Below are 27,853 nucleotides of genomic sequence, written 5' to 3' on the forward strand. Positions count from 1 at the left end.
ATTGGCATGAAATCAAAGTCCTGGAAGCTCGCCAAAGATGCTTGTCATCCAGAGTATGAATAGTGGTTTGAATAGTCACTTCACACAATACATTACTGATGCTCTTCTTCTAGTCACTGCTTTTTTAAGTTAATAAAATCAAATTTTTGGCTAAAGTTAAATAGAATGTTAAGGAAGCTCCTTTCTTTACTTTTCTAAAAGAAAAAAATTATAAAAATTACATGTGATCATTGTAAAAATTTGGAAACTTTCAGAAAAGTATAGAATAGGGTATAAAAGTATACATAATTCTAACATATTACAGTAAACAAATACTTTCTATTTTCATGTATGTCCTTCCCATCTTTTTCTATTGATCTATACACATATATCTTAACATAGTTAAGATTATACTTTACATGTATAGTTATACATGTTTTAAAATGCATATTATAAGAATTTTCTTGTGTCAGTGAATATTCTTTATAAAACACAAATATTGTATAATATTTTGTCATAAGGATGCATCACTGTTTAAATTTCTGTATTGTTAATCTTTTTATTTCTTTCCATTTCTCACTAATGTAAGCAACTCTTAAATAAACACATACAGGAAGACTTGTCCATTTTCTTAGAAGTGAAATTACTGGGTCAATGACTATGACTATTTAAGAACTTTTTAAAGAAAATCATCTTTGAGTTGTTAAAGGGTTTATGACACATCAACTTGAACACATCTTTGATAACTGTGTAGCTACTCGTATTCAAATAACCCCCACAAGTGTTACTGTTCATTGATCTAATCTTTCATTTCAGACACTAGGATGCATCTCTTCCCTCCGTCGCCTATTCCTTGGGATAGAAATAAGGAGGTCTGACTGAGCCCTTATACAAGCCTTGTCAGACAAGTACTTATGTCCTTCTTGTTTAGGACCACCTATTTAACCCACTGCACTCAACATCCATATTTTCCTTTTTTTCTCTTACAGATGGAATGGGGCGAGTCCTTGCTCAAGATGTATATGCAAAAGACAACCTACCCCCTTTCCCAGCATCAGTAAAAGATGGCTATGCTGTCCGAGGTAAATATTTCGTTTTCTTGAGTATCAACATACTCACATTGGTTTTGGGGGGTTTGTTGGCTTGTTTTGCTTTGTTTTTAGTGTTCTGTTTTTAGATTTTTGGCTCAGCCCAGGTACCTAATGACTGTTACATCTGTTTCCCCCTTTGTTGTCAAAATTCATACACAGATAACAATATTAACCTACACCTGTATATTTTCTGGCACAATCTTGAGTAAAACTTCAGAGAAAATACTGTAGTTACTTGAAAATTCTTACTCACAGATAACTATGTAGAGATTGATAAAGATACTGTGCCATAATTCTTTGGGCCTCTACATATACCTTAGTCTGAAGTTTTCCAAATGTTTTCTAGTGGAAAACATCTATAGGTTCAGGGAAGACAGGCAAACTCCCACCATGGGATAAAGTGGGCCAGTTTTTTTCTTTTGCTTTAAATTCAAACATCAGTAAGAGCTTCATAGAAAGCAAGTGTGAAGGAAACCTCTAAATCCCTAGAAGGTCCTATATTTCAGAGCTCCAAAGCTCCAGATTGTACCAGCAGTTCACGCCTTCAGAATTGCCTGGGATGGCATAAAGCTCAAAAGCAAAATCATTTGCCTCCCTAAAGTCCAGTTTAAGAAAACGCAAAATGAAAATGCAACTGAATTGCTTAGAAACTAATATCAGTTATATTATATTGGCTGACATCATTGAAGAAATGTTTAAAAACATTTGCCAGTTTATCAGAGCTGTTAAGAATGCCAGTTCCTTTCTAATGATCATTTATGGAGTCCCTTACTTGACTGTCTTCATTTTTAATTTTTTTTTATACTGTATCTAACCATTAAAATATTTTCCTCTTTCTTGTGATTAAATATATTCACTGATCCCCTCAATGTTGCATCACCAACTCTTAGGAGTATCTTTCTGTGTTGGAGACAGTAGAACAAATGGTTAAAGTTATGGACTTAAGCAAAGAAAGTGATCTGGGCTCTTGTACCAGTTCCATCTGTGTAACTTTAAGCACATCAGTTCAACTTTTTGAACCTTGGTTTTCTTGTCTATAAAACTGTGATAATTATAACCATACTTATCCCAACAGGTTATTGTGAGGACTAAGTGGGACTGTAGAAAGTCTTAAAGTATCTGACATTAAAAAAAAGCTCTCAATGTTTTTAATGTTTAATAATAGTACCTATTATTATCAATCATATTTACTTAAACCATCTCTGAAAAAAGGATAACATTATCTGAACTGTTATTCTCACAAAACAATGGAGAGGTTAATTCCTCCTAGTATATTCTTTCCGCGAAGCTGTCTTAAATGCACCTAACTTAGCTTGATCTCACTAAATTAGTTGTTTTCATTGTCCAGTCACTAAGTTGTGTATGACTCTACAACCGCATGGACTGCAACATGCCAGGCTTCCCTGTCCTCGACTATCTCCCGACTTTGTTCAAGTTCATGTGCATTGAGTCGATGATGTTATCTAAATTACAGCTGAAAACAAATAACAAATGCCCATTGCCTCCTTTGTTTTCTAAGTTCATTTCTTCTATAATGTTTATTAAGATGAATATTGTTCAGAAAGAAATTATTTTAGTATTCTGATAGCCTCATTGACTCTACTTTATTATTCCCTCTAAAACTTCTGTCTGAACTTTCAATTGGTAGCCATATTGGATTGTTCTGAAATGGAAAAGAATTCTTACTTCCAGAGTAGAACAAACAACTACACCAGATGAAACATCAAAGGGACAAGAAAGTCTTTTTTTTTTTTTTTTTACATACTCAGTAATATAAAGTAGGAGAAAGTGAGGAGGTAAATAATATGAGACAGAATTATTCCAAAACAGAATGTTGTTCTGTGATTTTTACATAAAGCTCAATATAAAACTATTGCTTTTAGTGTTTTTAGTTAGCCCACATGAACAATGAAAGAGCCTTTCTGCAACTGTAGAATCTTATCAAAGAAATGTGTATATAAAATTACCGTTTAGACTATCATAATCTATTGTTTTAAAGTGGTGGTGTTTTTAGTTATTTCACACATGTACACAAACACACAGAGACATTTAAAATGGCATCTCACAGTGTAAAAGGTTCAACAGACAGGCTGCCATGCAGCTAATTCACATTATTTCTTTCCTGCGAAGTATCGCTAGTTCTCTAAGATATGGAACATATAACAGAAAGCCATCGTGGAAATGGTTACATTTCAAAGTTGGAATGGTTGGTTAATTATGATCAACATCACGATTAAGGCAGCAAAGGTTCTCAGTGGACGAAAAGGCATGGTCTAAGTCTTTTCTGTGCTGTAACCACCCTAGGCGGTGTTTTGGTGAAGAGCAGCCTTGAAGCTGCTGTTGTGGCTCTCTACCACTCTACTTCCTGTACCTCTTCTCTCCACCCTGTGTTCCTTTACTCCCATTCCTTCCTCCCCACTCCCTTTATTCTCCCTGTTTTTCTTCTCCTCTGCCTTTGCCTTAGGCCTTCCAGTAATAACCCGTGGCACCTGTGAACATTGCTAACCCTCTAGGTGTAAAGAGGTTCCTAACTTGCTCTGGATCACTAAGCATTAGCCAGTATCCTTCAGAAACATGTGGGATAAAACTCCAAACCAGTTGGAGGATCTCTTGCTTTAAGGTATGTGGGTTGAAAAATCAAGACAGTAACAAGTAGCTGAAGAAATAGGAACAGCTTTTAAAGAATAAGAAAGAATAGAGTATAAAGAAGACAGGAATTAAGCGGTGATGATGTAAACTAATAAATCTAAAATTACATTCAGGAGGAGGAGGGAGTGAATTTGAAAGATATAAGCAGAGAAAATGAAAATAGCATTTACCAGCTAGCAACAATACAATAGTTTTATTCATATTTTTGAAGAGTTATTTCTCCCTTCACACTGATTAAGCTAATCATCTTCTTGATGCATTCACAGCCTCCTGTAGAGATGTGGGTGCCCATTGTCTCACAATTGCTTCTTAATTTGTTAATAAAGGCAAAGATATCTCAATACCAAGTTCACTCTCTTGAAAATGTTCAATTTGAAAGACATAATGCTTCAGAATTAGTTTAGGTATCATTTAGGCAAAGGAAAAATTATAAACAAGCCAATAATTATTTTAAAAACCATGTGCAGCAAACAATTCTAGAAAATTAAGAGAAATCTTTGCACTTTATGTTAATAAATTTTTTACATGCTGATTAAATACATGCTTATGCAAATATAGAAAATCAAAAAGAATATTTTAAAATTACCCATTATCTCACTGTCTAGCTGCTAGTAACATCTATGTACTTCCTCCCAGTAGGTTAAAGTACATACTAAAATTCCGTATAACCTTTTTAATTTTGAGCTATTTCTTATTCTGTCACAAAAGTCATGTTTAAGTGTTTCTGTTTTGTCGAGTTAAGTCCTGTTTGTGAAAGGTTGTTGAATCACGCGAATACACCGGGATTCTTGGCCCCCGGAGGAGAATTCAATCCAGGGCCAGAGACGAGGCTTGATCGCTCAGAGCTTTTGTGTAAAGTTTTATTAAAGTATAAAGGAGATAGAGAAAGCTTCTGACATAGGCATCAGAAGGGGGCAGAAAGAGTACCCCCCTTGCTAGTGTTAGCAATAAAGTTATATACTCTCCAATGAATCCAAAGAATGTCTGGAGGTTGTAAAGACCTCACCAGACCTACTCCCATAATTTACATTTTAAGATAACAGAATTAGCCAGAAGGTTTAATCCAAAGACTGGCCTTAATCCAGAGACTGTCCTCAGGCAGGATACATTATTGTTATATAACCCTAAGGAATGTAGAGAAAGAAAAAAAAGTTTGTCCTTTCTTCCTCCTTGAGAATTCCAGACCCCTCTCTCCTTGGGGACCCCTAGACTCCTTATCAACCTGCCTAGGAAATGACTCTCTCATTTGGCCGTAGCTGGTTCTCCAGTTCACTTGACAGCCTTTAGTCTTCCACCGTAGGACACTTTGGATGAAGAAGAGAGCCTTATGATATAGGAGCACTACTTAAGTGAGCCCAGAGATAATTTGAAATAATTAATTTTAGTTAATTCCAAAAAGCTTAAAATAATATATTTAAGGAAACAATATATCTTTTCCCAATACTAACAATATATGGGCATTTTTCTCCTGGAAGACAATGATAAAGAATATGAAATGCCTTCTAATTCATCTGTTCTACTCCTTGCCTGCTTTCCAGGCAGCAGATTTAAAATCCCAAACAATTCACCAGATTTAATCCCTCAGTATAAGTGCAGCAAGTACTGATCCTGTCGTGTTAGTCTCATCATCTACCTTTGCCACCACTCCAAACTCTTTCTATAATGTTAATTTTAGTATACACAGAAATACTATTACCCTGTTGCCTATCCACCAGTCTTAGTTTGGTTCCATAGTTAGAGTAAACAAAATCTTAGTCCCTCTGCCTTATTCCTCCATTGAAGATACTTCCTAGGACCTCTGAAAGTTATGCTATCTCTCTGGCCTCCATTTATCCAACCCTAATGTGGAAACAATGAGACTTTTGTTACTGAAAATAAGTGAATAGCTATAAGAGATTCAAAGAGAGCTCCCACGTGACTAGAAAATTAAAATGAGGGATAATTCTAGGGTGAATAGCCTTAGGATGATCATTTTCTGTATATTGTCACGTTGAATAGTTATCTAATGCTATCAATTTTATATCAAATGATATAATCAGATATCTTCAAATAAAGAGGTGAACAAGACTAAAAGTGTTTCCACATTAAAAAGGTGGAAGCAGCTTCAGGGTCTAGCATTAAGTTTTATAAATTGCTTACACAGTGCATTTGCTGTAAGGATTTGGCTTATATTGCTTTTATCACTTCCTTCAAATTAAATTATACAGTTGCAAAACATAAAAGAAAAGCTATTAACCGAAATGCCAGAACTGAGGCTGGGGGGTGGCGGTGGAAAGAGTCTAAGCCTTTACAGAAATCCTTGCAATCCATCCGTTGTTTCTAATGGCATACTGTGGCTTATTTAGTTTCTTTCTTTCCAAGCTTTAGGTTCATCTGCCACTGTACCTCCACTTCTGCCCCCTCCCACCCAAGCTGATAGAATTCATCTTGAAAGTGGCAACCTTTTTCTTTTTATTTTTTTACATATCTCTTTAATAGGTTTTTAAAATAAGTATCAACAAGTTAGGTAGATTGATCATTACTTTTCTGCCTTTATAGTAAATAATGAGCCTTGTTGGTATAAAATCAGAACTTCTGTTGTAGTTCACTAATTTTTTTATTTAAGTTTTCTATTGGTCTGAATTTGTCTGGATTCCATCCAGTCTTACAGTGCTGTGCTTCTCAAAAAGGATAGTCCCTGAACCAGCTGCATAAACATCAGCTTGTTAGAAATGTAGAACCTCAGGACCTATCCCAGCCTACTGAATCAGAACCTGTATTTTAACAAGCTCTCTAAGTGATTTCTATGTACATTAAGAGTTGAGAAGCACTGTTAAAAGGGAAATGGTAAAAATGACTCCTCCATTGGTATCAGGGACTTTCTATAATGTTGGTTGACTAAACCTTCCTTAGCCAACAACAGAGAGGCATAGTTCCCAGGTGGAAATTTTCAGAGGAAAGTGAAGAACCTAGTTAAAGTGAGACATATTCTCTCCCCAGTTAGTGTACCATCCTTGGTAACAAAGCATCTTGCTTCTTTCACTTAAAGACTGCTTCAGATGTTGGCTTCCCTGACACTCTATACCATCTTGGCCCCACGTTATCTCTAGCCACTCATTATATAATGACATTTGCTTGGAGTGCTTGTGCAGAACATTGAGATGAGTGTTTTGAGTGTATGTGTATTAGAATGTGTGAAGAGGGAAACAGGAAAACAAGAGGAGGACTGAAGAGCAGACAATTTCAAAAAAGAAATATAGGAAGTGATCCCTACCTCAAAAGAGCTTATTATCTAGCTAAAGAGATAAAATACATGTTTATAAAATTATTTAAGAAAATTTACAAAGCACAATAGTAATGCATACAAGACAGTTTACAAACTTCCTACCTAAGTATTAGGGAAACGCAAAGTTCAATTCTTTATTTTAACAAGTATTTACTGGGCATCAATGACAAGCTTAGCACTATGTTAGACATAACCTAAGTTATATGGAATTGATCAGAGCAATCTTTCTAAACATTCTAAAGATGGTAAATGTTGACTCACATTTTAAAGAAAATAATATACCATGAACCAGCAGGAAAAGGAAGGCATTCAAAATACAGCATTTTGTATTAGAAAATATTTATTGTTTCATTCATGGGTTCATTTTTCTAAAAAGATTCTTAGGAGCCACACTCATTCATTTCTTTCACTTGCGAATACTTCATATATTGAACACTTATTGAATACCTATTTTTCAGCAGGTACCAGGAATTTCCCTGAGACAAATAAGCAAATGATTACAAATACATTAAGAAACCATAATTAGAGTTACTTCAGGAATACACTGGGGAAACAAAAGAGAAGGGGGAAGGAAGTCAGATATGACTTCCTAGAGAAGGTGACACTTGAGCTGAGTCCTAAAAACTAAGAAGTTTTAACCAGAAGGCGGGGAGAAGGAAAGGACACTCCAAGCAGTGGGAGTAGCATATGTTGTGGAGCTGAAATATGAGTCATCTTGGTATTCTCGGTACTTGAGAGAGCAGCTAGACTATAAGATAGATGGAGGACAAGAACCAGAGCCTTTACACATACTGTTTCCTTTAGGTGAGTATCTTCAGATGCAGCATGTCCACTTCCATCTCCTCTCTCTGTCCTCTTATCACCTCTCCTTCTCCCTCACACACACACACACACACACACACTTTTTGCCTACTTAGTTCTGATTTATCCTTCATATTCAAATCATAAATTCTGTATATCAAGGTGGCTTTCCCTGACCCTCCAGGGTAGCTCAGGTACTCTCAGTGTATGCTCTCATTAAATTGTGTTCCTTTCCTTTAGAGTGGTTTTCTTAATTTATATTTGTATATTCATTAATGTGACTATTTGATTAACATTAAAATCTATCTCGCTCACTATCTCAGTGGCTTTAAGAGTTTTGGTTTCACCACACCCATAAAAAGACAGGCACTAAATACATTATACATCACAAACCAAATACAATACATATAAATATACATGCATGCATATATATAAACAAAATAAGTTTCTTGAAATAATATTCATCTTTACCATATGTGATAAAATATATTTTCTATTTTTCATTTAAAAAATTGCTTACAAGATGATTTTAAAGCCCACCTCTATTTGTGTAAAACATTGCAACAAATTGATACTGCATTAAAATAGAAACAGTATCTAGTTTTACTTCATTTCCCTGGTGGCTCAGTCATAAAGAATTTGCCTACAATGTAGGAGACACAGGTTCAACCCCTGGGTCAGGAAGATCCCCTGTAGAAGGAAATGGCAACCCACTCCAGTCTTCTTACCTGGGAAATCCCATGGACAGGGGAGCCTGGGGGGCTACACTCCATGAGGTTTCGAAAGAGTTGGAGATAACTTAGCGACTACACAACAACAACTAGTTTTACTCTCTACTCTGTCCCAGCATCTAGTATGACACTTATGACATAGAAGACACTCAGTAGAAATTCAGTGAATAAATGAAAGAAATAAAAAGCCTTAAAAGGGGTATTTTAACGTATGGTTATTTGAAATATTTTAAAACCATATTTTAAAGTATGGTTATTCCCATTTTTATCAACAAGCAAACTGAAGTTTAGAGAAAAATTTAGTAATTTGCTGAAAATCCTAAAGCTAATAATAGTCAGAACCAGGATTCAGATTCAACTTTTACTCTAAAACCATGCTAATTTCCCCTTGTTCAAGAGGCAAAAAAAGAAAGTGTCTAGGTTGCTATGGGGAGGCAGAAAGCTGATAATATCTCTAGCAGAAAAATAAAAATGTTTATTCAGATTGAGATGTAATTAGTGCAAAACTCTGAAAGATAATTGACTTCTTAATTTTCTAAAGTAAGAAAATTATGATTAGTTTTAAAATACTGAGTGTGGGTATAGATGAAACAAAATTGGTAAAATGCTGATAATTGTTGAAGCAGTGATTTCTCTATCTGTTTTAAATTGTTTCATTAAAAAGAAAAAGGAACCCATGAAAGCAGCATAATAAGAATGCCATTCAGGAAAACTGCAGTAGTCTCTTTTTTACAGGTAAACACTGAAAATATTAATATAGTAGGATTCCAAAAAACACCAGAAAGCCAAGAGTTTATTAACTGAGACAAAGTCTAAAAAGCACAAGATACAACATATAGTAAGTAGAAGACACCTAATGTTAATTTTTGTCCCTCTTCACATTAAGTTAACCAAAGCCAGTTATACAAAAAAAGTGACTTATAAACAGCATTCTATATATAAGCCTTTAGAAAAAATACGTCTTTGCAGTCATATAAAGAACAATGAATTTTATATCTCCTCTCTAAAAGAGAGAAAATGCTTTTTATTATTTATAAACATGGCTGCAAATATGATTAAAATATTCATATAAATAGTGTTATCTTTGCTGTGTGTGTTCCCCCAGACCCTTGCTGTATGCCAGTTACAAGGAGGTAATGGTCATGATCATAAAACTCATTAGGTACATATTGCCTTGACAGTACTATTGGTCTGAAATCCGCGTTGTGTGTGAAGAAAACCCTTTTAAATACATTTATCTTCAGGAGTATTTTTTCATCCAGCCATTACTATACTGTATGTAGAAAAAAATTGGATAAGAAGTTTTCTCCATCTCAATTCTGAAAGTGTTTTCTTCCAGTTTAAAAATAAGCAGTCAGTGCAAATTGTGATGCAGCACTGCCTATGTATTTTGTTTTTTTAGCAGCATTTTGATCCTTCATAAAAAAATAATGTTGTATTGGAAATTCAGGGTGTGAGTTTTCAAATCCTAGCTCTATCACTATCACTTGTTAAAGGTACTGAACCTTTTCTACCTGAGTTACTTCATTACATAACTCATTTCCTTCAAGCATCAGTTTGGTTCAGTTTAGTCACTCAGTCGTGTCCAACTCTTTGCGACCCCATGAATTGCAGCACGCCAGGCCTCCCTGTCCATCACCAACTCCCGGAGTTCACCCAGACTCATGTCCGTCAAGTCAGTCATGCCATCCAGCCATCTCATCCTCAGTCGTCCCCTTCTCCTCCTGCCTCCAATCCCTCCCAGCATCAGTCTTTTCCAGTGAGTCAGCTCTTTGCATGAGGTGGCCAAAGTACTGGAGTTTCAGCTTTAGCATTAGTCCCTCCAAAGAACATCCAGGACTGATCTCCTTTAGAATGGACTGGTTGGATCTCCTTGCCCTACTTCGTGCTTCCCTCATAGCTCAGTCGGTAAAGAATCTGCCTGCAATGCAGGAGACCTGGGTTCAATTCCTGGGTCAGGAAGATCCCCTGGAGAAGGAAATGGCAATCCACTCCAGTATTCTTGCCTGGAAAATCCCATGGACAGAGGAGCCTGGCGGACTACAGTCCGTGGGATCTCAAGAGTCAGACATGACTTAGCGACTAAACCACTACCACTTCATGTATAAGTGTCCACGAGTGTGTACACACACATCACACATACATACCCTTTTATTTAGGAGGATAGACTAAAAGAACTTCCTATTTAAAAGTGCAAGAGTGGAAATTATGAAACAACAAGAAAACTGTCTCCAAGGCACCAGGAACGGGCACATTTAGAACCACTTCTACTGGTACTTGTAAGTTGTGGATACCAACGATCTAACTAGTATTATAGTAACAAAACTTTTTTCTAAGCTAGGCGATCAGAAAAGTGTTCCAATTTCCTGAAGCCTTACCTAATCATTTGAGTCAACTTTTAGAATTCCAAGACTAGGTTCTTACTCCTTGCGATAGGTGCATTCTGATGATTGTTCTTGGTTCTGTTCATCTTACAGCTGCTGATGGCCCAGGAGATCGTTTCATCATTGGAGAATCCCAAGCTGGTGAACAGGTGAGATTCATAGGCCTGAAAAAGGCCCTAAAGATTTTAGTTTCATGGACTTTGAGAGTCTAATCCTAAACTTCTGCCATTGTTTTTATGGAAATCTTAGAGAAGGATTAGATGGGTCATCAAAGAGATGAAATGATGATTTCCCTGAGAAAGAATCAAATGAATTTTTTCTTAACGGAAAGAACGTGCATCTAGTCATATGCAGCATGGACACAGTGTTATTAGTATATCTCACAGACATGCCCCACAAGGATTTTCCAGCCCTGTGATTGGATGAATCTTTCTTCTAGTATAAATATTAATGTTCTAAATAGAGCTATAATTTCTAAGTGGTTTTCTCAGACTTTTCCCCAACTCATGTTATAAACAGGAAAACTTAGAAGAAGCAAATTATTTAATCTTTCTTGCTAATCATTTTGATTAATTTTACTCATTAGGGAGCTAACCAGAGAACAGATATACATATATTTCTATTAAGAAATGAAGTACTAAAAAAAAAAAAAAATGAAGTACTAATGGGCTATGGTGGATATTACAATAGAAGTCCTCTTACTGCTTTTGATACTACTAATTGGTCATTTGATTGGAAATAAGTTACAAATGGCAAATTATCTTTTAAAATAAATTTAAATAAATGAACATTTATTTGTCATTAATCTGATGGAGAGCCAAGGCTTTTCTTTTTTTTCTTTTTTTTTTTCCAAGGCTTTTCTTTTAATAAGTGTCTACTATTTGAGTTTCTATTATACCCACAAGGCATTATATGGGATTTCCAGTGTTGGTTTCTTTAAAGTTGAAGAAATTTTAAAGACCTTTGCACAGTGTCTAAGTATAGACTCCTTCTAGATTTTTATTATATTTTTACAGTACTTTTTACAGTTGTTTCACCTACACCTAATTTGACAGGAGTTCTTTTTTAGCAGACTTTTTTAAATGAGATGTTCCAAAGGTTTAGCTTAATTTTTTCAGGAAAAATAGAACTCTTTTTACCCTCATATATCATCGATTTATGGAATATTTACTTAAATAACGATTCAGTAGCAGTTATCACCACAAACTGGTACAAACAAGTTTGGGAACAAACAGTTTGCATCTTAGACCAGTAGTTTACAAGTGTCTAACAGTTTCAAACTTAGATTAGCTTAATTTTTTCAGGAAAAATAGAACTCTTTTTACCCTCATATATCATCAATTTATGGAATATTTACTTAAATAACGATTCAGTAGCAGCTATCACCACAAACTGGTACAAACAAGCTTGGGAACAAACAGTTTGCATCTTAGACCTGTAGTTTACAAGTGTCTAACAGTTTCAAACTTAGAGTGTACTGTAGGCATCATCTTGTTCAGTAGGAAGCGTATGTTAATCTAGTGAGCTGTGAAAGTTAATTAAAAGAGCTCTTTCCTTATTGACTAGAATCAGAAAAAGACCAGCACACCTTTCTGCTGTCACTAAGCACTCATAAGCATTGTATAAAAATAAAGGAGGAAATAATAAATAGAGCAGTTGAGCAAAAGCTATGTCCCACGCCTTAGCATGTCCTCCCATATGTACTAAAAATAGAGAGGGGTTGAGGAAGTATACAGGAGCATCATATGCTAATGGTGGCAACCCTAGCTCCCTCACCTCAACCAAGAAGTATATGTACTTCTTGAGCTCTGATGCTGAGCCTAATACTATAGTAATTAGATCCTTATCCATGCTATACATAGGCTGATTTCAGTCTTCATGACTGTTTTCCGAACAAAAAGAACAACTAGTCTTGGGTCCCTTTTTTTTTTTATAAATAACTTATATAACTTAGTAAGTGATCAAGTAAGTGATCTTATAACTTACTTGACCTCTTGGTATGTATATCCATCAACAGTGGACATCTAAAGCATCCATTTTTTAACAAAGCTCCAAAATATTAATTATTCAAGGAATACTTCTCTGATCTTCAGTTAAGTCTATCCAACATTTATCAAGCACACCTACAGTTTGTACCAAGCACTCTGCTAGGTAGGGATATAAAGTAGATTAATACATGATTAATATTCTGAACAGTTTATATCTAGTGGAGGAGACAGAGTATAAACAACTAAATATAATACAATATATTAAGTGTTAAACTAATGCTGTCAGTCATGTGCTGTGGAAAACAATAGAGAGGTTAAGCATTTCATCCTAGAAGGGTTAGGAAAATGACATTGGAGCTGGGCGTAAGAGAGTTTTTACAAAAACAGAAATGAAAAAGGACCATCCCAAGCAGAAAGTATAGTGTAAGTCAAGACCTAGTGGTGTGTGTGGTAGTCACAGCCTAGTATGCTTAGGCAATGGCAGTAGATTGTTCAGAACCTTATGGCCCCTTAAACTTTATTACTAGTTATGACTTCCAACTGAAAACTAGAAGCCCAAGAAAAGTTGTGAAATTTAAAAATTGCCAGCTTCTTGTAAGTTCTCATAAAAGTATGATAGGAAAAAAAGATCAACACTATACAGGAAAACAGGGTTTTTCCTCAAATTACCTGGGAGGTGTTTTATCTCTAACGGATGTATCACACACATACACACTTTAAAGCAATCTCAGAGATCTTGCAAAAAGCCAAATTGCTCATTTATTGAAAGTACATATGCTTGAGATCTAAGGTGCCACTGCATCCACTAAGACAGTTTTTTATTTTACAACATACTTTATTGGTGTATGAAATACTTGATCTTAGTCACTTACCATTTGGTCCTATTGATTAGCATCCAATATCAGTTCAGTCACTCAGTCACGTCCAACTCTTTGCGACAACCATGAACCGCAGCACGCCAGGCTTCCTGTCCATCACCAACTCCCGGAGTTCACCCAAACCCATGTCCATTGAGTTGGTGGTGCCATCCAACTATCCCATCCTCTGTCGTCCCCTTCTCCTGCCGTCAATCTTTCCCAGCATCAGGGTCTTTTCAAATGAGTCAGTTCTTCACATCAGGTAGCCAAAGTATTGGAGCTTCAGCCTCAACATCAGTCCTTCCAATGAACACCCAGGACTGATCTCCTTTAGGATGAACTGGTTGGATTTCCTTGCAGTCCAAGGGACTCTCAAGAGTCTTCTCCAACACCACAGTCCAAAAGCATCAATTCTTCGGCACTCAGCTTTCTTTATAGTCCAACTCTCACATCCATACATGACCACTGGAGAAACCATAGCCTTGACTAGATGGACCTTTGTTGACAAAGTAATGTCTCTGCCTTTTAATATGCTGTCTAGGTTGGTCATAACTTTCCTTCCAAGGAGTAAGCATCTTTTAATTTCATGGCATTGGACACTTTCAGTTATGCAATTATGAAGTGCTATCTTTGGACAAAGTTCAAAAACTCCAACTCAATACCTCTATTAAGGAAAAATCAAGACTTTGATAGTTTTTACTTAATATAAAGTATATGAAGTATAAAAATTAAAAGGAGTATTCTTAGCAATCTATAGGAAGTACCTCATGTATTGCTAGAGTTTTTCCAGTTGATTCAGTTCAATTTATGTCTACTCTCAGTGGATATATAAATATCTTTGTATATCTGGGAATATGTTTTACATTGGGTTTAATATAAGTGAGCTGGTAGGAATCCTTCAGCTAGCACTTAGAATTACCATTTTGGGATAGGAGCCAAATTTTTTAATAGCTACCCAAAAAACACTTCTTAAGACTTAGTTTAAGCCAAGAAGTAGAGAAAATTACAGGTATAACCACATTAAAACTTAAAGTAAATTTGCATAGTAGGGTACGTTGATCCAGACTAAATTGAGGCAGCCTACAGGCTAACACACTTCAGCTTAAGAAGCAACTACCTGAAACTCACTTTGGGATTCACTTTCCCAAAAAGGCACTTGGAGTGGGAAAAAGTCTTTAAGTATGTATTAAATATTTTAATTGCACAAGCTTGTAAGATAGTTTTGACATTAATACCTCTACTAAAAAACAAATATATCAAAAAATTCATACTTTTCCTTAAAAAAATCACTACACTGCAAAATGGTCATGTTTAGTGAATTAAGAATTGTACCAGATAATAAGCAGTATCTGGCGCTGAAAAAACAAATTAATGCATTGGGCCCTAAGCTTTTTTTTTTTTTTTAATTCTATGTATTATCTTGGTAGAAAATTACAGTGTTGTTGTTGTTCAGTTGCTCAGTCGTGTCCGACTCTTTGCAACCCCATGGACTGCAGCACACCAGATTTCCCTGTCCTTCACCATCTCCAGGAGCTTGTTCAAATTCGTGTCAAGTCAGTGATGCCATCTAACCATCTCGTCCTCTGTCATCCCCTTCTCCTCCTCTGTCGTCCCCTTCTCCTCCTGCCTTCAGTCTTTCCCAGCATCAGGGTCTTTTCTAATGAGTCAGCTCTTCGAATCAGGTGGCCAAAGTATTGGAGCTTCAACTTCAGCTTCAGTTCTTCCAATGAGCATTCAGGATTGATTTCCTTTAGGAGTGACTGGTTTGATCTCCTTGCAGTCCAAGGGTGTCTCAAGAGTCTTCTCCAAAACCACAGTTCAAAAGCATCAATTCTTCAGTGCTCAGCCTCCTTTATGGTCCACCTCTCACATCCATACGTGACTACTGGAAAAACCATACCTTTGACTATACAGACCTTTGTTAGCAAAATAATGTCTGCTTATTTAATATGCTGTCTAGGTTTGTCAGACAAATCCTGGTAGCTCAGCTGGTAAAGAATCCACCTGCAATGCAGGGTTCGATTCCTGGGTTGGGAAGATCTCCTAGAAAAGGGAACAGCCATCCAATCCAGTGTTCTGTCCTGGAGAATTCCATGGACTGTATAATCCATGGGGACTCAAAGAGTCGGACACAACTCGCAACTTTCAGGTTTGTCCTAGCTTTTCTTCCAAGGAGCAAGCATCTTTTAATTTCATGGCTGCAGTCACCATTTGCAGTGATTTTGGAGCCCAGGAAAATAAAGTCTGTCACTGTTTCCATTGTTTCCCCATCTATTTGCTGTTATGTGATGGGACCAGATCCCATGATCTTCGTTTTTTGAATGTTGAGTTTTAAACCAGCTTTTTCACTCTACTCTTTCACTTTCATCAAGAGGCTCTTCAGTTCCTCTTTGCTTTCTACCATAAGGGTACTGTTATCTCCATATCTGAGGTTATTGATATTGCTCCCGGCAATCTTGATTCCAGCTTGTGCTTCATCCATCCCAGCATTTCACAAGATGTACTCTGCATATAAGTTAAATAAGCAGGGTAACAATACACAGCCTTGATGTACTCCTTTCCCAATTTGGAACCAGTTCATTGTTTCATGTCCGTTTCTAACTGTTGCTTTTTGACCTGCATACAGGTTTCTCAGGAGGCAGGTAAGGTGGTATGGTATTCCCATTTCTTTAAGAATTTTCCACAGTTTTTTGTGATCCACACAGTCAAAGGCTTTAGCATAGTCAATGAAGCAGAAGTAGGTGTTTTTTTCTAACTCTTTTGCTTTTTTCTATGATCCAGCAGACATTAGCAATTTGATCTCTGGTTCTTCTGCCTTTTGTAAATCCAGCTTGAACATCTGGAAGTTTTCAGTTCACATACTGTTGAAGCCTAGCTTGGAGAATTTTGAGCATTACTTTGCTAGTGTGTGAGATGAGTGCAATTGTGTGGTAGTTTGAACATTTGTTTACATTAGAATATAATATTTCTGAATAAACCTGAAATGTCTCTTATTCAAATATCAGAATAAGAGGATATAAAGTATGTAGCTCAATGCCAGATCTGATCTTAAGAATCTTTCTCCAGTGACTTGTTGGAAAAAATTAATGAGCTCACTGGAGTTGTAAGCCAAGAAGTATCACATGCTTCACGTAGTTGTTGTGATAATGAGATCATGCATGCTTACTCATTCATTCTGGAAATACTTATTGACTGCAGACTTTGTGCCAGATACTCTCTAGGCTTTGGGATGATAGAGCAATAAATATGTCTGCAAAGGGAGTGGTTAAAGATGAATGCAAGTACTCTACTGAAGATATAGACAGGATTGCTGCTGCTGCTGCTGCTAAGTCGCTTCAGTCGTGTCTGACTCTCTGTGACCCCATAGATGGCAGCCCACCAGGCTCCCCCGTCCCTGGGATTCTCCAGGCAAGAACACTGGAGTGGGTTGCCATTTCCTTCTCCAGTGCATGAAAGTGAAAAGTGAAAGTGAAGTCGCTCAGCCATGTCCGACTCCTAGGGACCCCATGGACTATAGCCCACCAGGCTCCTCCATCCATGGGATTTTCCAGGCCAGAGTACTGGAGTGGGGTGCCATTGCCTTCTCCATAGACAGGATTAAAGGAAACTAACAAAAGAATGTGAAACATTCAGGTGCTAGCAACAATAAGATTTCACTCCCACTTTTAAGTCTGAAGGGGCAAAGAGAGAAAGTGGTACCTGGACCTGGGCAGATTGATAGCTATGGGAGAGGGTCACCTAATAGGAAATGTGGCATCAATGCTATTAGATATGACATGGCCATCACCAAACTGCAACCCAGCAGGGAAACAGCACGGGGAATAAAAATTGTACTTCTCTCTCTCTCCCCTACCCTCTAGTCTCTTGTTGTTCAGTCACTAAGTCTGTCCATGTTTTTACAACCCCATGGACGGAAGCATGCCAGTCTTCCCTGTCTTTCTTTATCTCCCAGAATTTGCTCAAATTCATGTCCATTGAGTCAGTGATGCCATCCAACCATTTCGTCCTCTCTTACCCACTTGTCTTCCAGCCCTTGGTCTTTCCCAGCATCAGGGTTTTCTCCAGTGAGTCTCTTGTTAGCCCCTCCCACTGACTGAACTTAACCAGAAGCCAGAGTGATGGGAAACTGGTTGAAACAATCCGCAGAGATCAGCCTATAGGCCACAGCACAGGATAGAAAATAATGATGTGATCTAAAGAGGCAAACAGAAAATGAAACAAATTTCTGTCTTAATAGGGCTTATATTCTGAAACATAATAATGCACTTAACCCTAAGCCTAGCATAGACTGAGTATTCCACAAATATTAGCTATTGGTTGCATTATTTGCAGCAATAGCATTATAGAAATAAGCTTCTTAAGACTTTTCTAACAAATGAATTTCCAGTTTTACTTTGATTGTACATTTAGTGGAAGGATAGTTTTCCTTAATCATTCCTTTTTTTTTTTTAATGTAGTAAAAAATGTGTAACATAAAATGTACCATCTTAACCATTTTTAAATGTACAGTTTTTTTAGATTATATAAATATATTTGCTAGACTTTTATTATTAATTGTATGGTACACTAATATATTTTATAAAGATTTTCAAGAACAATAAATTTTCTGGTTTGCCTTTATTTAACCAAAATGTTGGTTAATAAAGTAATATTTCTCAAACATCAGAACTTCAGCAAATGATCAACATGCTGGTTTTTCATAATTGTCATTCATAAAAATCATATTGCATGGCATTTTTTTAAAGACTGTCATATCACTTTACATATATTAAGAAAATTCACACTGAGAGAGAGTAGTGGCAAATATAAGTGGCAGTTCTTCAAAAAGAAAGCAGGGCACCAAGAAAAACATCTGATAGTCATCACCTTAAGTCAAGTGAAAGCCTCTTTGGTGTAAGTGTACCTGTTTGACTTTTATTATATTTTCCCAAAATGAATAAGACTCTCCTTTTATGAAAGTGAAAAAAAAGAAAGTATTCGTCATTCAGTCATGTCCGACTCTTCATGACCCCGTGGACTGCAGCCCACCAGGTTTCTCTGTCCATGGGATTCTCCAAGCGAGAACATTGCAGTGGGTGGCCATTTCCTTCTCCAGGGAATCTTCCTTTTATGGTTTGTTTCAAAAACTGTTACATCTGCAAGAGTTTCCTTTGCAGGAGCAAAGTAAATCATCTCTTTCTTGTGTGTTTCTATTTCCAGCCGACTCAGACAGTAATGCCAGGACAAGTCATGCGGGTTACAACAGGTGCTCCAATCCCCTGTGGTGCTGATGCAGTAGTACAAGTGGAAGATACTGAACTTATCAGGGAATCCGATGATGTACGTCATTACCAGGTCTTATGGCTTCATTCCTGTGGCAGTATTATGAGTCAGGTCCATTTTCTGCAATGTTTATGAGAGCCCAATTTTTTAACGTTAGGACCTTACATTGTACTGTATAGTGAATAAGGAATTGCCTTAGGCTTGAAAACCTTTTATTATAGAAATCGTTTTTATGACCATTACTGGGATTACAGCGGAATTTGAACTACATTTAAGCCAAGAAATTGCATTTGCAAACAAGGAAAGAAACTATCTCAAGATAAAAGAGCAATGATATTAACTGTTGTCCTACCATCTAGCTGAGAAATTTGCTCATCAAGACTAGCTTCTGATAAAATGTGGAGATTTTAATACAGAAGAATTTAACAAAGAACATTTGGGCAAGTTCTTGAATACTTCCCTAAGCCAAGCATTTAAACCAAATGACCCTTTCAGCTCTGGTTTTCTATAATTCAGGAAAATCTGCGCCACCAAATTGCAGTCTGGAAACATTAAATTTATGTCAATTCCCCCTCTATTTCCTAAAATAAAGGACTCTGTTCTTTTATAAATAAAGGCTTCTAAGTAGGCCTTTATTTCACTGAAGCTACTGGCAGTTATTGAATCCAGAGCATCAGTCAGGAATAAAAGTTTCAATGGAGGATTTACTGATTTTGTTTTGTGAAGAAGTTTAAGATATCTTGTATTTTTTAATACAAGAATAAATGACAAAATATATTCTCCCAGACTGAACATACAGTAAAATTTGGCCATGCTGAGATATGCCCTCTTTTCTTCATTTGAGGATTTTCCTTTTTATCACCCACAAGTACTTACTTACTTCCCACAAGTAAGGCTTATAAAATTCAACTCTGGACATACAGGTCACATTGTCCTGCTGTTAAAACTGCCCAACAAATTTATTGGCATCAAGGAAGTCAGCGGAGCATTGAAATCCAGAACACACTCTGCCAGATGACAAGACACAGTTCCAATATCACAATATTAGTCACAGTTCATAAATGTAAAAATTATGATCACCATTAATTTATAGAAATCTACTACCAGGCAAACTGTTAAGTCTTCACTGAAATTTCTACAGATATTTGGGAATCTTGGCATAGTACTGAACCCATGATTTATGGGAACAAAATAGTTACCTCCACACACATTCACTGTATCTATTAGGATAGCGATCTCTCTCTCTCTGTATATATGTATATGTTTTTCCTTGAGAATGCTATTTACAAAGTATGAGTCAATATTTGAATTGGTACATTTTTTAAAAGTATGAGAATCAGTGAAAATGTTTACTTATTCTTTGGGATCAAGCCTAATTTTTCAGGAACCTGTGGTAGAAATTCATGTTCAAAGGAGTTCACAAAGGATTTCCTGTTCCTCTGTATCTTTATATATTCTGAGCCTATCCGTTAATGAAAGCATCTGAATAGCTAAATTCTATTGATCGAAATTCAGTCAGATTGCTCTGTTTGAAATTACATGATTTGTTGTTACCATAGGGCACTGAGGAGCTTGAAGTACGAATTCTGGTGCAAGCTCGGCCAGGCCAAGATATCAGGTAAGTTCATAACACATAGAATGTATAGCCAACTTTTGTTTCTCCCATGATCATGAACTCAGGAGAGCATGGCTATTATAAATTCACAGCTCAGTCAATTAACCATTAGCTTTCAGGGATTTTAACCAGTAGCAAAATGATTTTTCTACATTATATATCCCATGTCTGCCCTACCTACTTTTTTATGACATTAGTAAAGGCAAATGATTTATTCAAAAGCAACATGAGAAGGAGGCAAAGTCATAAGCCTGCATAATCCATAGTTGATCCTATTTCTAGATAATCTAGAATTTCCCATCCTTACCCGTAGGTAATTGAGAATTTGATATTAACACAGATACTTTCAAAGTCGAGTATTTATATAATTAGCTGAAAGCCCCTCCTCAACTACCAATAATAATGGAATCATGTGCTACTCTTTATATACAAAGTTGAGACTACTGTCTTATTGTAAGTAGTGTATATCCTTCAGGTGATTTTTCTCATGATTGAATATGTTTGCCCTGATTCCATTAGTCCTAATTTATTCAACATTTTGTAACAAAGCTACACTTCTTCCACTCCTGTGGGGTCAAAGTTAATGGGGTGGCCACAGAACTGGACCAGTCTAAGTGGTCTAATGGAAATTATCTCCATGGCTGTAACCTCATTAGCATTATTCTCTTCACCACAATCCTAACAAGCTCTGGAATGGCATTAGATATTTTCATATAAATGCCTGCCTTACACCAAAGAGAGTTTGCAGTTGGTGTTTTTGGCTATAATGTGTTACAAAGCATTTCTAAAAGAATTTTCAAACATAAAGTAGCATATTCCTGTTTAACAGCAATAGATACAAATCTATTTCTGTCTTCCTTTGTGTGAATTAAATTTTTTTTAATTAAAAAAGCATAGTTTTAAAAATCTCTTCATTTTAGTACTCTGTTCCATGCCTCATTTCCCCTTTTCCCCCTTGAGTGTCCTCTTTCTGTGACACTAAAGTTTCCCTCTGAGTTGAGAAAATATTGTTCTTTGTCATACTGCTTATGGTTCTGCTTTGATTTTCAGACCCATTGGCCATGACATTAAAAGAGGGGAATGCGTTTTGGCCAAAGGAACCCACATGGGCCCCTCAGAGATTGGTCTTCTAGCAACTGTAGGTGTTACAGAGGTTGAAGTTAATAAGTTTCCAGTGGTTGCAGTCATGTCAACAGGGAATGAGGTAAAAAAGGCAGGGGGAGGGGCGGGTTGTGGCAAGGGAAGGAGGGTAGTGGGACTTTCAGAGAAAAGCATTTCTGACATTCTGTGTTCTATATTATAAATAGAATATTAAGGATTATAGATCTTACCACATTTCTATAACAAGGGAATAATAAATGGGCCTCGGGATGGTTCAAGTACAGAAGATGAAAAGGAAGAACTAGAAATTATATATTAATAAGCATTCCCTTCCATTTACTAGAATGAAATATTACAACCAATGGCCTTCCACACATTCAGTACATATAAACAGAGGATGTTGACTGCTGGCTGTAGATATTCAACTGTGCAAACCTAGCGCTTAGTCTGCTGGTATAGTGAGCCGTGCCTGCTCTGCTGCTGAGATGATGGGCCACCTCTGTGCAAGAAGTGATTCAATGAATTGGGAATTGAATTCTAGCCCTTTTTCTTGCTTAACATTCCATGTGATCTTTAGTCACCAGGAAGGATTTGAAAATCATTTTTCTCTCTAAAGATAGCATCTCTAGTGGCATGCTATTCAGAATATGTCAAAATGTCATTTCAGTCCTAATTTAGGAAGGGAAATGTAGTCAGTATTCTGAGAACTTTTGAAAAACTTTCTATTCCCTTTTGCTTAGGTTATACAGAACTTCAATTGGAGGCTATAAGGCCAAACTAGGAATATTGAAAAGTGAATCTGCTGGAAATTCAAAGCCTAAAAGCAGAATCAGAAACTACTGAGATTTTTTTCAAGTTATTCCTTAAGATCTTACACTATTTTTAAAAAGATTAACAGGATTTTTTTTCTATCTCTCTTTTAATCTCTAACTTTCTGAAAATAAGCCATTTGCTACCATTATTTTTCATTTCTTAGACTTGGAAATGAACATTTTCAAGGGTCTGTTGCCCTTATAGCTCTTTTGGAAAGGACAGAAGAAAAGAATATTTTGTTTTGATAATGGAGAGCTAAATCAGCATTCTACATCTGTTTACTTCCCAGTGTAGGTGTACTGGTCATTCCCTAAAACTATTGACTGACCCAAAAGAAACATTCTTTTCAGTTGATCTGCACAGTGATGATTTTCTGTCCTTAGAACCAACCAACACTATGTTTAGCATCAGAAAGAAATTTCTGTTCAACTGATTGACTTAATGACCTGTTCTTATTTGAGATTTATATATATGCTTTGTGCATCTAAGTGACTTCATGGGGCTTAGGAAACCTAGGTAGAATGAGCAAACTAATAGACAGCTATCTTATTAGGCACCTTTGTTTAAGCTACATTTTTTGTTTTCCTCCTAATGACTTTGTAGGTCTGGATTCTGTTACTCCCCCAGAGTACATTATTGGCAGTATTTTTTTAAGCTACCTTTTATACTCTTTATTAAAACTATTTACTAGTAGTAGGGAATAGTGACAGGATGAGACTAGAGATGGTACATACATGGTGGAACCTAAAGAAGATTCTGTAGTTCCCTGCCCCTGTAGACTTGATTATCTTTGAAGAGGCTTTGATAGATCCTGTGTGATTCTCTTTCCCTTCGTTTTCTGGCCTACTGTACTTACATGGTTTTCCAAAGGAATGATGCTTTTAAATTCCATGATGTCTAGTTCTGTGTAGTTTGACATTCCTCCCTGTGCTGTGCTGTGCTTAGTTGCTCAGTCATGTCCAACTCTTTGCAACGCCATGGACTAGCCCACCAGCTTCCTCTGTCCATGGGGATTCTCCCGGCAAGAATACTGGTGTGGGTTGCCATGCCCTCCTCCAGGGGATCTTCCCAACCTAGGAATCAAACTGGGGTCTCCTGCATTGCAGGCAGATTCTTTACCAGCTGAGCTGCCAGGGAAACTCCGACATTCCTCCCTACTCCCATCCAAAGTTAGCTGTTATTAAATTTATGATTCTCTGTCACCATATAGTTCAACAAATGTTTATTGAGTACTTCTATGCCAGACACTATACTGGAAACTAGAGATAAAAGAAATAAAGCATAGTATCGCTCCTGAAGGCTTGAGATCCTCAGATAGTCAGAAAACAATAAGAAAAAAAATTATTCATTTATTTCAAAGGGGCCAAAAGTAGTTATGTTTGTATATTAATGTGATAAGTCTATAATTTACTCACTCACAGCACAAGCTCCACTTAAGTATTAGTTCTGACTTCTGATATGTATGGCTTCACATATGCCACCTCTTAAATCCAGTGTGGTATATTGATAAGCCTTAGGCAGCCCAAAGAATCCCATAGAAGATGTCTATGTAGACTCACTCAAAACCTGCTTTGTATTTTGTGACTCCATGAGCTTATTCAGGATGAAGGACTCATTTTAAAATTGGGAAGCCGGAGTTGCAAACTATAACTCACACAGAATAGCTGGTGTAGACATTTGTTAATTTTGACAAACTGTGCAAGTTAAAATTTAAGTAATAGCATCCAGTAATTAAATAATTGTGATCATACATTTCCAACCTCATGCATTTGCTCAATAAATGTTTGATGAACATCTGTTACATGCTGAAATACCCACCAGAGGTTCTCTTAAGTAAACATCAGACTTAGAAGATATGAATAATCTATACCTTGAACCAGTTTCCTGATATTAAAAAGGAAACTCAGCATTCAGGAGGGGAGCATCAGGCTTTCTTCAGTGGGACCAGTCATCATAGTATTTCACACAGCCATCCAACAACTGGTCTCTTTGTTCTTCAAGTAACATTTAGGTGCAGGGAACAAGAGTTTTGCTAGGAGAGTATGAGAGCCATCAGCGTAAAAGCACCATGTCCTACATAGGAATCAGTATTTCTTATACCAATCTTAGGCAGTTTCCAGAGTCCCTACAAGGGAAATGCCCAGTTTCAAATGTTACCACATTCATGGAAGCCCAAAGCCTGGCTTTTTGTTATGGATTCATTTGTAATCCCTTCTATTCCATACGCAAGTTACTATTCAGAGACCATTTTTACCATAAGAAATGCTGTCTACTAACAAGTTCACCTTTTTTTTTTTTGGTCAAATTTCCAGAGAAACTGAGCTAGAAAGTTAACCCAAGTTCAAATGTGTCCTTAGAGATGGAGAAAGGATTTTGTTAACCTCACATAAAAGAACACACTGTCTGCCGAAAATTAGAAAACAGTAGTAAAACTAACTACAAGTCATTCTGTTCTTTATTATCAGCATGCACTGGCAATTCTAAACAATGTCAGTAATAAAATATTCCTTTCCACTGAGGCAGTCACTCTTACAACCCCTCCTCTCTCAGTATGCTATCACACTGATGCCAGATACTATTCTGAGTACTGGAGACAACAGCAACAAGCAAGACAGATAAAGCCCCTGCTCCTATAGAATTTATGTTCTGATGGGAGGAGGGGGATAGTCAATAAACAAATAGTAGTAAATTGTATGAATTTTTAAAGCAGAGTAAGATGATAAAGATTGCTAGTAAAAGAGGTATATGCCAGGTATATAATAATTGTATTCAATATAATGAATTATTCATTATATTCAATTCTGTTGAATAATGTAATTATATTCAATATAATCTATTGAAACTTATTCCATATCAACCCTTTTATTCTCTCTCTGATACAATAAAACTGGAAGCCTGAAAACACAATTTCTCAGGCTCTCTTTCCCTGTGGTCCAGGTAGGTTTTGCCACTGGGATGCATTAACATGATATTAGAAGGTGGAAAAAGGCAGCAGCAGTAGAATCTCCTCAACTCAGTAGCATCTCTCTCCTCCAGCAGCCCCGGGGACAGTGGTGACTTCTGGCAATTACTAATCTTTAGTGATACACTTTTCTTCTTTTGTTTCTCCAACTTGGCAACACACTTATAACCAATCCCATGCATTAAATCCTCCCTTTTCCTGCTCTCTCCTTTTGAAAAAGCTAAAGGAGTTTTCATTTTCATGTCTGGACCTGACTGGCAGACAGATAGAGTTTTACAAAGACTAATTAGGCCTCACTGATGGGGGAAATCAGAGTGGAAATCCAAAGACATTGAAGGTACATGGCATGTGACTAGAATTGTGTTCCAAGCAGAGAGGATGACAACCACAAAGGCCCTGGAGTATAGTGCATGCTTATCATGTTTGAGGAACAGCAATGAAGCCAATGTGGCTGAAGAATAGTGGGAAGGTAGCAAAGTGAAGGGAGAAGTTGGAGAGGTGACAGAAACAAGATCCTTTTATTCTAAATAGACAGTTTTGAGGAAGTGGAACATAAAATATCTTAAATTTGCAAATGCTTACTCTGTCTTCTATATGAATGATTTGGCATATGGGAGGGAAAAGGAGAAAGACCAAGAGGCCCTTTGAAAGGCTGTGGAGTACTCCAGCAAGAGATTTGGACCAGAATGATAGTGGAGATGGTGAGAAGTAATCAGATCCAGAATGTATTTTGAAGGTAAAATCAGCAAACAAGATTTGCCAGAGAATTCAAAGTAGAAGGTAAGAGAAAGTTAAAAGTCAAGATGAACTCTAAGATATTGACCTGAGCTTTGATAACTGACCTAAGGAGAGTTATCATTTACCCTGATAAGAAAGACTGGGCAGCAGAAGTCAAGGCTTCTTCTTTGGAAATGTTAAGTTTGAGATACTTATGAGAATTAAGAGTAGGCAATTAAATATATTAGTCTGGAGCTTAGGAGAAAGGTTAGAATTAAAGGTACATATTTGAAAGTTATCAGCATATATATATAGTATTTTAAAATAGTACATATATATAAATATAGTATTTAAAATCATGAGACTGCATAAGGTCACCTAGGAAATCAGTATAAATAGAAGATAGGAGGTGTAACTTTTACACTTAGACAGCTGTCCCTTCTTCCTCTTTCCCCAACCTTTATATTTCCAAGTTTTATTTTCTAATTTTGACTCTTGAAGACATCATCTCTCCATTCCATAAAATATATTGTTTCCCTTGAAACTGTAGATGGTAACTTACAGATCTTTAAACTGGATATCAGTCTGCCAGCTGCCATTAGCTTCAAGAAATCAAGATTATATGATTGTTACCTAGTTACCGAAGTACTAGCAATAAGTATTCCTTCCAGAGATGGTGAGTTTTCATCTAATTTCAGTCACCTTCAGCCATATTCCATAACTCATTCATTCATTTTTATTCATTCTGTCCCCCACCTCGTTCAGTTTCTCCCTCCCTCTCTGCAGCCCTCTCTCTCTTTCTCTCTCTCATGCACATACACACAGAACTAGGTGTATTTATGTCCACTATTTATTTTATTCCATCTTTTATAAATATCTTGGCCACTCTAATAACAGGTGTTTGTACAAACAAGTTTATACTTTAGACACATAAGGTCTGTCTAAAATCTCCCTATACTGATCTTTGGGGGCTGCCGCAAGCAGCTGTTATTATAAAAGTAGAATCTTTAAAATCTTTGTCCTTACTAATAAGAGAAAGAATAAGAAGTTGAGTGTCTACTGTGACCAGTACTGCCATGTGCTTCATGATTAAAGCAACACTATGAGGTTAATATAACTATCCTTCATTTTATGTAAGAGAAAATTGAAGCTCAAAAACAAAGCAACTTATCCAACATCATATATTTTGTCTAAGTGATTAAGCCTGGTTTCACACCTAAGTCATTTGCTGTAATGACCTTTTTCCACTATTCCACAATGCTTCCCAATTCCTTAAATTTCATTTCCCCAACATTTTAATGGAAGTCTCTGAAACCTATTAGGTTAGAGATTCCTCTATTTTCTTCTAGCCACACTTTATTTCTTGTCCAGATTTAAGACCATGACTCACCACTTTCAAGTTTCCCTCTCTAACACTTTAGATAGCTTCACTAAAATTTATTCCTTTGCTTACTATGGTGATACCCAAAGTGAATGACTCCTTTCTCCATTTTTGTTCCCAAGCAGAAAAATAGTACTGAATAAAATTCATAGAACTATGATTACCTGAACAACTACAAATTACTGGCATTTAGTGGCAACCTGGAACTTAAAGTTGTTCAGTAATTCTGATGTAACTGTCTTGTTGTCTTTCTAGCA

General features: G+C 36.6%; 1 protein-coding gene across 10 annotated transcripts in view; it reads left to right on the forward strand.

The window, feature by feature from the left end:
* Positions 1-27,853, forward strand: part of GPHN (gephyrin) — a 538,037-nt gene that overhangs the window by 448,445 nt on the left and 61,739 nt on the right. For all 10 annotated transcript variants that reach the window (XM_019969080.2, XM_070796736.1, XM_070796738.1 and 7 more), the window contains 5 exons: positions 969-1,061; positions 10,994-11,049; positions 18,945-19,064; positions 20,567-20,625; positions 21,673-21,826. In XM_019969080.2, coding sequence (XP_019824639.2) covers positions 969-1,061; positions 10,994-11,049; positions 18,945-19,064; positions 20,567-20,625; positions 21,673-21,826 — 482 coding nt within the window. The remainder of the gene's footprint in view (positions 1-968; positions 1,062-10,993; positions 11,050-18,944; positions 19,065-20,566; positions 20,626-21,672; positions 21,827-27,853) is intronic.

Source organism: Bos indicus, chromosome 10 (genome assembly GCF_029378745.1).
Source record: "Bos indicus isolate NIAB-ARS_2022 breed Sahiwal x Tharparkar chromosome 10, NIAB-ARS_B.indTharparkar_mat_pri_1.0, whole genome shotgun sequence".
Classification (NCBI taxonomy): Eukaryota; Metazoa; Chordata; class Mammalia; order Artiodactyla; family Bovidae; genus Bos; species Bos indicus.